Source organism: Cryptomeria japonica, chromosome 3 (assembly GCF_030272615.1).
Source record: "Cryptomeria japonica chromosome 3, Sugi_1.0, whole genome shotgun sequence".
Lineage (NCBI taxonomy): Eukaryota > Viridiplantae > Streptophyta > Pinopsida > Cupressales > Cupressaceae > Cryptomeria > Cryptomeria japonica.
Window position 1 is genome coordinate 759569023 of NC_081407.1, and position 11677 is coordinate 759580699.

Sequence of the window (11677 nt, forward strand, 5' to 3'; positions counted from 1 at the left end):
AGCATGGTATAATATTAAAATTTGATAAAACATCTTTTTCCCAATGCATCTTTTTAAGTCATTTGTTGATAGATATATAGAGGGTGATACTCAATCCTTATATGGTTCTCCATGTTTACCACCATCCATTTACACAAACAAGAATTGAATGCACAAGTATACAAAGTAGTCATAGGAAAATAGAAGCATCTAACAAGTATTATCTTCTTGATAATTAAATTTAGCATAAAAATTGATTTCAAACACATTAGTACATAAGAATACCAATAACAAGATTTGTCTAAACATGATCTTGAGAGTATAAAACTCATACAGACACATGTATAAGAGTACAAAAGAAAAGGTAACTATCAATCTATCTAATTAACCTGATATCATGAAAGACATATTAAATGCTAATTCATTATTAAATCTTCTAAATGATATACTTAAAAACTAATTCATGAGTTATTATATGATGCATAAATTCACTAACATTATATCATTAAAATGTTATAAATTGATAATAAATGATTATCATAAATAACTTAGTTTCATTCATTAAATCTAATTGGTTCAAATATTTTGACAATAGAATATATTTTCCATCTTAGAATAAACTTTCTACCTTAGATTTGATTATAATATTCAATATCATATTCATCTAATCACTCCTTTGATTAAAAAGTGCTATCATGATCAAACAATCAAAATATAAGATCAAATCCATTTAATATTTATATATATAGTCATAAACTTTAGAGATGGTTAACCATTTAATGATAAGGAACTATCATCTAGTCAAGAAACTATATGAACATGTCAACATGAGATTAATATGAAATTCCATCCTTATCCTTTACATTTAAAAAAACAAACTATGATATTATCATTAGAGTTTTCACTAAGTCAGAGTTCAATATTCAACAATCACAAAATAAAAAACAAAATTTATTATTTCTATATGGTAAGGGATAAGGGCTTACATCTTACCCTTGACCCAAGAGTCCATTTCTTTCATTACTATCCTTATTATCCTATTTTATATATTAGTCTTGTGATTTTAAAAAGTCTTTCTATTTTTAATCTAAACAAAGTATTGTAGAGGCATTCAAATAATAACTTATTCATCTTAAGATATACAGAAAGAATATATTCAAGTTTAATATTGTTGACTAATGAATTTATTTCTATACGTTTAAAGCTATAACTTAATAAATTTTAAGCTTTAATAACATCTCTACACCTCTTACTTAAATTCTCTTAATAACTACTTGCATTCTTATATTGATATATGCTACTCTATGCATTTATTAATATATAAATAAATATCTATTTTATTGATCTACTACTAATCTAATTATAAATAAATGGTAATAATCAATGGATGGATTTAGTCAAGCTAAGGATTACTGGCTATACTCTTGGGTTGACCTAAACAAATCCATGAGTAATAATATGCTAATGATTATAATTAAAGTGAGAGTTAATGTATTCAATTACAATTCATTAATAGCTAAATTTTATTACAAAAATATCATTCTAAATTACTTCAAAGAATTATTACAAAGGAAAAGTATTTATGAAATTCAAAACTTATAAATCCAAATTTTTAAACTATCCAAAATAACCAATAAACTTTTACATTGTTAGACAATATAGGATAACTTGTTACTGCTACACGGATTTGATTTTTGTCTTGAACAAAGATACATTATGAATAAAGGAAGATTGCACAAAGTGACATAAATAGAAGGTCATTTCCAAGGAAATCTAGATAGTTCTTTTCAATGAAAATAAAAGAAATAGTGGTTGTTGTTCTTAATAGAATGCATATATTATGTGCGTTAATCACACATAGACACTAAGAGAATGGTAATCAGTAGACACCAATTCCAAATTAATTACCCTTGATAACTTCTCCAAACATCATAGAAACTGATAAGATAAGATAAGAGGACATCAACACAAAATAATACTAGATTTATGTAGAAACTTAAGGGGAAAACCATGGTGAGAAAAGCTTCTTGGATCTAATATGCAAATCTAGCCTCATAAACTAAATAATAAACTTATAATATTTTGTATGCATCAACCCATAGGAGACACCAATGCTTGAGTCTAAGAAGTGAACACCAACTATAATCATGAGGCGCCAACCTTAAATACAATAATAGTACATCAAAGATATGATATGCAGATCTTCAAGGATGAAGCTTTAGGGTCACCTTGATCTAATCAACTTTTGACAACCCTCTCAAAGTGCATGAGACCTTCAATTGATTTTGCCCACTTAACCTAAAATTTAGTTGACAACTTACACAACTTTTGCGATGGTTATTAGTTCTACTAGCAAGAATTACTCTTTAAATGAATCCAATTACACTTATACATCCCTACATTATATATAATCACAACTCATCTTATAACTTATTTACAACATTCACACATTTGACACATGCATACTTTAGACCAAACATATAAAAGGCTTAAACCAAGATCCAACATGCTACTTCAAGAGTTGGATGATGCTATTCTTTACGAAAAATAATTAGTTGGTCCTAGTACACTTTCACATGCTTCCTATAGTTGGTTCATAGTGCAATAATTTGACCCATTCATAAAAAAATTCATAATATATTGTGAAGTGATCTCTATGAGCATAATGTTGACCCTAACTTTTCATGTTATTGAATTCCACCTTTGCAACTTGAATAGACTTGTCTTTGTGTGTAGCCATATTTATCTTCCAACATACAAGCCTCAAAATATAACTATGGTAGAATGTGGTATAAAATAATGTGCTAGTGGATATAGTTTTTGAGGAATGAACTTCATATACACATCACAAATACTTCCAAATCCTTCAACAATAAAAAATTGATTAAGATGATACTAGTGACATACTATATTGAATGATGTATTTAACATAACTTGACTCTATTTATCTAGATCAATAATTATTTGATATGACATAATATTAATTAAAATTATTGTAATTTTTGAAAACTGGATATTGAGGGTAACATAATGATAATTTATACAAAAACCTTAACTACCTCCTTTGAAATTAATGAAAATATAAATTTCAACAATCTCCTCCTTTGTCATTGGTTCCAAACATGAAAAATGCTACTAATAAAATACTCCTTGTAATGGAAATTAGGGGCTCCCCTTGTGTAGAAAATTTGCTTCCATTGTAATTGGACTTTCATTCTTCTCAAGTTTGGCTTTGTGCTCTTGTAATTGGACTTTCATTCTCTCTCTCTCTCTCTCTCTCTCTCTCTCTCTCTCTCTCTCTCTCTCTCTCTCTCAATCCTTTCTTCCCCAAATGGTGTAGAATTTTGGCTTCCTTTCTCCCACTTTGACATCAATGACAAATATCCACTTTGATTCTTGGTCTTCAAGGAAAAATTAATCTACTAATACCTTTTGTAATTTTTTTCACAATACCACCAAGACTACTTGCAGTGAGGAGTCAACACTCCTCCTCAACATATACTAACTTCCTCTTCATTTAAGAGGGGGGCGATACCACTACCAAATTCTACCCAAGATATTAAATTGTCTCCTTTCGAAAAGGTTTTGTAATGATCTCTCCTTTGTTTCAACATATTCTATCTTCACTTGTTTCCTTGCAACCTTCTCTCTTAGATAGTGATACTTAATTGAGATATGGGTTTTTCCGTGAATGTGTTACCCAATCATTTGAAATGTTTATAGTACTTGTATTGTAACAAAGGATTGGCATGGGTTCTTCAAATTCAATCTCCATCTGCTACAATGTCTTTTTTTATCTATAAAACCTAAATGCAACAAGAAACTATTGCAATATATTTTGCTTCTACCATAGACTAAGATACAAAATCCTTATTTTAGCTCAACCATGATATAAGGCTATCACCAATAAAGAAAGCTATGCCACTTGTACTATTCTTTCTATGAAAGACCATTTGGGAGAAGAGAAGACATTACCTCATCAAGCACAAAATTTAAAGTAGTGCTTCAAATGTTCATCAATAGATTGCTCCATATGTGTAGAAAAGAATGTCATAAGACCATTCCTATAACTTCTTCCTCCATCTTTTGTTTACAATAGTGTTAAATGAATTAAAGTGCTCAACAACTTAATCCATATCAACCACCCTCAAATAATACTACTTACATAGAAGATGCTTGTTCACCAACGATATGGTGTGGTACAAATTTCCTAACTTTATAAAAAGGGGTTGTAGAGGATTCATGTACAACATTGAGGAGCAATAAATTTCCCAGACATAGCCAAATAAGATTACTATATTAACTATCTAAGACAACCCAGTTTTCATCCTTCATGCCTGTTGTTTTACTTCTAATGAAATCTTTACATAGATCTCAAACCGACTGACCCTGATAGCACAGAGGTTCCATTCCCATACCCAGTCCATAAATAACTGAATAGCCTGTTACATTTTGAAGGCCAATTCAACAAGAACCTGTTGCCACGTCCAGATCTCTAAGGCAGCCCAAGAACTACAAGGATATCATGCGTCTCACATAGAAAAAGAAGTCCCATTACTACCACTGGCCTGATATTCTACCAAGCATCACCAGCTCCTCTGCAACCTCCATAAAATATAACGCGCCAACTATACTAAATCCAACTCTAGTTTATATTCTTTAAATTTGGTAAATACAAAGAAGCTTAATACCGACCTCACAACATGCTTTGCAACAATTCAACTGGTCATAGTCAAGATGGGTATGAGACATTGACCATCTACGTCAAACTTTAATTAAGGCCGACTCTCGATGTTATGTGTGCGCACTTGAAGAGTATCTCCATGCTTTTTCACAAATAACAAATTTCTTGTGTGTTGAAAAAAAGGCACATGGATTTTACAACAATCTGTTCTGCATGGTTGTTTTTGCTATGTTGTTCGATGATAAAAGATTAGAACGAACTCCATATAGCACATGTAGCTTTTGACTTCATCGTGGGACATGGGATCCACATTTCCTTATAGTTGGTGGTCTCCTCCATCCCTCATCAACTAAAATTATTTTCGTATCACAAATCTAAATGTAGTTTTTAAATAAAAAGAAAAGTTTTTGCAGCCACACGAATTTGCATGGGGCCATTACATTATTTGTACGCTGGAAGGCTAGTACAACCTCGTTTCCAAAAGCAAATAAAATCTTGATGAAAGTATGCTTAGAAGAATTAAAGGAATAAAAATAATAGTCCAATGCACTCCGTGCGTGACGGTAATGTAGACCATGAAATCTCATGAGTAAATTCATGCACGTCCTCCAATCTGCGTATATTTATTAGTTGGGGATGGAAGGCAAGCATGCATAATGAAATAATCACGATGCTGAAGTAGTCAAATTTCGATTGCTGGTACTCACTTATTTGGTAAAAGTTCAAAATTAAGGACCTTTAGGAAGGCCATTCAAGTTAATATACCCCTCTTTTCCAAGCGACTTGCATAATTTAGCTGATTTTACCTTTGATATAGAACTATAAGGTTAGATCTTGTCTAATTCTAAGTGGCTGGTACAAGTCTAACACGAATATGATAGTAGAAACATACCACACACTAACAGTGATAACAAAAATACATGTAAAATTTAACTATTAAATAATTAGATATGAACAAAATATGGTTGAGACAATGGTTTTCTAGAATTCTCCCACTTATTTCAAATACCTTGCAAAAGCATAAAGGGAATATTAGCATCTAAGTATTAAGGACTATGAGGCCATTATATTTATTACACCATCTAATGTTATTTGTGCTTACATGCTTCATCAAATCATCTAAAACAATCACCAAAGAGTCATCATTTTCAATCATCATCCACTATCCTCCACCATGTGATGAGAAAAATGGTATTGTGCATCTATATGCTTCATTTATACACAAAAAATTGGGTTTTGGCCAAGCTAATGACACCTTGACTCTCACATTGAGTTTAAACTATTGCTTGAATAAGGCCAACAATTCAACAAAAACTCTAAAACCAACTCACCTCCTTACAGGCATTACTAATTGTCATGTACTATACCTCTACAATGGATAAATGACTACAACCCATCACTTGCTCATTCAAGTAATAGAAACACTAAATAGGCTAAAGAAATAGCCACTAGTAGATATTTTATGATCTACATCTCCTGTCAAATCTAAGTCAACAATCCCTTGTGAGTAATCACCATAGTAGAAGATATAATAATTTATAGTGTTCTGCATTCACCTTAAGTCTCTCTTAATTGTTGTTCAATGCTCTATGCCAATATTAGCCATATAATAATCCCAAGGCTCCCATTACATCACCAATGTCTAGCTTTATGTAAAATATAACATAAATTAGAATATGAAGTAGACTAGTGTAAGGAACATGCAATATATACTCTACATTTAACGGTGAAGACGTATATATTACTTAACTAATAACTTAGTACCCAAGAAAATAGAAACATTTACTAGCATATAATTCTGCATACTAAAATATTACAACACAAATTCAACATACTTAGTCTATCCCAATCAAACATTTCTTATTTCTCTCTCTTTTCAATGCCTAGGATGCATATAGGAACCCCTAATTGTTTATGTTGAAATGTATTGAAATTTTATATACCATATCTCTAATCATCCATTCATTGTTACCAAATATCAACAAATGATCTATGCATAAATTGATAAAAAGAGATTGATTACCATCATAAAGTTTAATTTTTAATAATTAAATAGTTGCTAAGGGGCCCAACGCCCAATACAGTAGAAAGTAAAGTCTATAAACAACATAACACAAAAAATAGGGGAAAAAAGAAACAATTATCGGCACCCCGATGACTACCATCTAGTACATAAAACCAACCCCACCAAAACCAAAGTCCAATATCTGACCAACTATATAGGCAACCAACATAATTAGGAAATACACTAGATTATAATACATAGCATATGAATTAAACTTTTGAAACCATAATTTTGGAGATCATTGGACACCATATAAGTATTGCTTCAATTTATATGCTAATGAAACCTTGCCTTTTACCACATAGTAGTTGTTAGGCGTTATTCTTTTTCCTACAAATATTATTTAATCTTTCTTTGGTTTATTAGGAGTGGTTAATGTGAATAAACATGGAAAAATACATAATCTACATGTACCACTTTCTAACACATGAGTAATTGAGTCACACACTCCCTTTTGGCTTGTTGTGCCTCCTTCCATAACCACGAGTTTGTTCTTACCTTTAGTAGGTTATAGGGTAATTAATTTTCTCACCCTCTTTTGGCTTTTATGCCACTAATTATAACTTCTTTTCTATCTTCACTTAAGGAGGTTATGCTACATATTTTGACATTTATCAAGTAGGTAAAACTTCCCATATTTTATGGGTAGTAGGAGTTAATGCACCTATTGGTAGCTTGGTGAGCGTATGAAGAGTATTCTCAAGTTCTCTTGCATTGTCTATATTGTTCTTTCATTTCAGATTTTGGCTCTACTATTTGATATTCGATTATCTATTAACTGTAGTTGCACATGATCTAGGTCAGACACGAGATTCTAGCCCGATTGTCACTTCCCAAAGAATCTAACATGGTACTGGAACTTGTTGTCTAGTACAGTTAATTTTAATATCTGGCTTTTATAGATTTGAGACTAACTGATAGCTATAATATTAAAAAACCAAGTATTCTCTTCTCCTACATCCTTGCATAGCCCTAATAATAAGTACAACTTAACAAAAGAATAAGCATCCCTATAATCTACTTTGCATAGTTATATTCTTGGGAGGTTTGCGTGATTGTAGCATTTAGGTAATTTTGGCAGAATTTTCAACATTTCCAAAGCATCCAAAAGGTTGGATAAAGTCACAATTGACTTTTTTTTCAAAAACATCAAAGCTTGGAGGACAAAATTAGAAATCAAATGTTAAAATTTAAAAACTTTTACAGGAGCCATTTTAAATTTTGCATTAGAAACTCATTTTTCAGTCACTAGAAAGAAAAAATATTTTTGGCATGCAAAAACCATTTTTAATAAGTTTGGCACCTTCCCTAATTTCAATCTATGTTCTCCTACTCCTATTTCCATACATCAATATATATCCATCCTTATCTATATCCTACCTATATTTATATTCATGCATTCCCATTAGTTTTTGTCCTATATTTGCATACATTTACCCATGATCATTGTATTATATATCTTTTTACAACGGACCATTTTTGTAGCATTGAGGATTGATCTTGCTTGGCTTGAATTTTAAGGAAAAATAAATTTGTTTCAAATTTTAAAATTCTCCTCTTTCCTCGTAGTCATTGGGAGTTGAGTTTGTAAAACATGGAATTATCTAGCAGGGCTTCAAATTTAAAGACATTAATTGACCATTAAGCAATCATTGACTTATTCGTATATAGAATGAACTTATGAACATTTTCATTTGGAACTTTAAATAGAATAAAAATATTGTATCAAAATCAACATCTAAGTATCTTTATCACAATCAAAAAACTATTCTAATTAAGGGAGTAGGAGAACATGACCATTGATTATTTCACTATCTTTATGATGTAGTTATAAATATACCAAGTCCTTAATAATCAATGAGGAGTATAGAATCTAGCAAATCAAAGAGAAAAAGTATATATTGTGATAGATAAGGTCTAGAGTTACAAATTAGACATGTATAATATAAAATTAATCTACAATCACATAATTAACTTAAAAGGTTAATAATTTCCCATGCAAGTGAATATATTTAGTTGCGTCGTATACAATTACACCGGGTGTGTTCATAGTTTCAAGAAACATTTGCATAAATTAGTTTTTTGAATTACTGGTATGAACATAAATTCAACTATTTCCTATCTCTATGTTGCAGTTCTTGTGAGATTTACCTAAGAAATGTTTTTAAGTGACAATCGAGATAATATAAACAAACACTGGCTTGACGTTCTACCACTACACTTCAAATTTGAGAAAAATATTATTCGATATTTTCCATATATTCGTCTTTAGTGAAAGATGACAAGAGAGTCTCGGCAACCAAAACTAAAATAACTAAGAAGCCTCATTCCGTGTGCTCATGCTTGCAAAGTAACAGAATTGAGGGATTCCTAAGAATTTGTCTATAATGCACGCATTTGGTCTAACAGCTGGAACCTTTTCTGCAGGTGAGAACACCCGAACTTGCAGTGATAGAGCCCACAATAGAGGAAGGTCTTGCCGCCATACTCGAAGCTTTGGCATAGCTTGAGGATTCTTTAGCCCCTGATGCTGTGAAGAATGCCCCATTTAACATAAGATCTCCCACTGATCTCCAGTTGCCTTCTGTTGAATCTTGGTGCTTTGTAACCTGCACATTACCCATACTATAACTATACTACAACCGTTGAATACCAAAGATATAAGAGACATGAGTTGTACAGGTCTTTTACCTCCTTGTGGAATCGATAATCAGGAGCAAGGAATCTGTTGCCTTGGCTGTTAATGGTGGGGTTTGCACTTCCCCCGATTGCATACATTTCCCAGTGGGTGTAATCATTGTTCACCACATGAAAGTATCCATGTCGACATCTGCATCATAACGTTAATATCTTAAAGACTTGAGCAAATAAACTTCAGCAAGCTGTATATTCGTGGTCTTTGTGCAAGGAATACAGTTTGTTACAAAATTCTATTCACACCTGGGCATACGTTGAACAAGCCCTTCTCCAAAGTGGTTGAAAGCAACTGTTACTTGCATTTTGACGTCCTCGGTGTAGGCGTCGCTGTGTCCTAGGAGCATCACCTGGAAAAAGCCAATAAATATTGGACTTGAGAAATAGCGTTCTATCGACAATTTAATAAATACTCACATTTTTTTCGTTCAAGTCAAGTAATAGGCTTTTAATACCCTACCCTAAAATCCTCGGATAAAAAATACAATTGTGAAACCTAATTTCAAAGAAAAGTATATTTATGGAAGACCAAAAAAGCAGTTTTGAGCACCTTGTCATGGTGAGTGAAAAAGCTGTTTGAAATGGTTATAGCAGTGGAACCCATGATGGCGTCGATCAATCCATCTGCGCAACTTGACAATGAACAGTGGTCAACCCAAATTGCGCTTGATCCAAAGATGGAAATCCCATCTCCATCACTCTTGGTTCTAAACCCATAATGTGTCGGGGAGCTCCTAACATTTGTGTTTCCCGCAGGTTTACAGTCGTGGATATGAACTCCATGAATGATAATATTGGTCACATACTGAATTGTAATGCAAGCTCCATTTGCTATATGAACATTGGCACCTCTACCATCAATAGTCTTATAACTGTTCATGATAAGCTCCTCCTTGAGCTGAATAACCATATCTTTTTGGAAAATAATCCAGAGAGGTTCGGTTTGAATAACAGCGTGCCGCAGAGTGCCAGGTCGAGGATTGACCGGGTCATCGTCATTTGGATCTGTAACTATATAAAATCTGCCATTCTTACCTCCAATGGCGTTTTTGCCAAATCCGATGGCACAATCAGCCAGTCTCTTTCGGTTGTTAACCCAGTTAGGATCACAACGCCAACAGTCATCGATGGGGTTCCCCGTTTCGCACGAGCTCAGCTTTCTTTTCGAATTATTTAAACTCCTGCACAATAGTTCTTGAAGTAAATAATCTCAACTGTCTGTAATATATGCTAGCTATAAAAAAATGCTAGGACTTCGAAATTCTCTTAATTGAACTGACTTAAATATCTTTTCTGTAGTGAATTTTCTTTCATTGAATCTGTCTCAACGACGACAATTGTTAATTATCCAATGGCATGATGATATGGGTGATAGAAATTTGTTCTATAACTGCTGCATACCAACTACAGTTACGAGAATAGTATTATAGAAATTACAGTGAAGAAAACGTCGAGGAACAGCATAAGAATAAATAGAACATTTATAATAAACCTTGTCATTTAAGATTTCATACTAATGTACTAAATTCAATAAGATATTGGATTTCATTTCTATACTACCATAAATAAATTCTCTAAAATTTCTAAATCATCTGAAAGGCGAAATGGTTACCTTTCTACCATTTGAACTACAAGCTCCGGCTTCTCAACATGATATTTATCACTATTCTCAGCCTTAGTCATATTGAAGGGGGTTCTTATTGATTCCACCATTACTAACTTGATGAAAAAGACAGCAAGAAGAAGAAACAATGGCTGTAAGGCTTGTCTGCTCGCCATTTTGGATAGGAGAAAACCTGCAATGGTTGTATTACATGCTATGGCTTTGGGCTATCTTATATACAAAATCATCATGTGCAAAATCTGTAGAGAAGGGGGAATCTTGACCCCGACGTTTGAAAAATTGTTGTGTGCACGTTATCTCAGTGCGATTATTACGGTGGTAATGCACATGACTATAGCGCTTGACTCATAAACAATAGTGAGTAATGATGTGATAGAGCATTCCTCCAACGTTTCTTAGAATGTTTACTCCGACGTTTTTCTGAATTGAGAGTTTTCTCCAAATCTATTTGAAAAACATAGATATAGAAACTTTCATGGATGTGGTGGACGCCGCATTTTATCCGTGTCTGCTTTCCATGGTGACTCCATTGAGTTATTCGGTAGTAACACTTCTTTGGGTTTCACATTAAAACATGAGAAACATTGGCAAAGGTGATATGGCCCACAAGTATGTTTGTCTTTGGTTATAA

At 32.6% G+C, this 11677-nt stretch overlaps 1 protein-coding gene across 1 annotated transcript; it reads right to left on the reverse strand.

The window, feature by feature from the left end:
- Positions 1-9130: 9130 nt before the first annotated feature.
- Positions 9131-11201, reverse strand: LOC131059207 (probable pectate lyase 18). The gene is made up of 5 exons (XM_059217689.1): positions 11035-11201; positions 9973-10603; positions 9669-9772; positions 9420-9558; positions 9131-9337 (listed from the first exon to the last, which is right to left on the reverse strand). The coding sequence occupies exons 1-5, from the start codon at positions 11199-11201 to the stop codon at positions 9131-9133; spliced, it is 1248 nt and encodes a 415-aa protein (XP_059073672.1).
- Positions 11202-11677: the final 476 nt, after the last annotated feature.

Coding starts and splice junctions, on each gene's coding strand:
- LOC131059207 (XM_059217689.1), bottom strand. CDS start 11,201: ATGGCGAGCAGACAAGCCTTACAGCCATTGTTTCTTCTTCTTGCTGTC. Junction 10,604..11,034: donor GTAGTTCAAATGGTAGAAAG/GTAACCATTTCG, acceptor ACTATTGTGCAG/GAGTTTAAATAATTCGAAAA. Junction 9,773..9,972: donor TTTTCACTCACCATGACAAG/GTGCTCAAAACT, acceptor GGCTTTTTCCAG/GTGATGCTCCTAGGACACAG.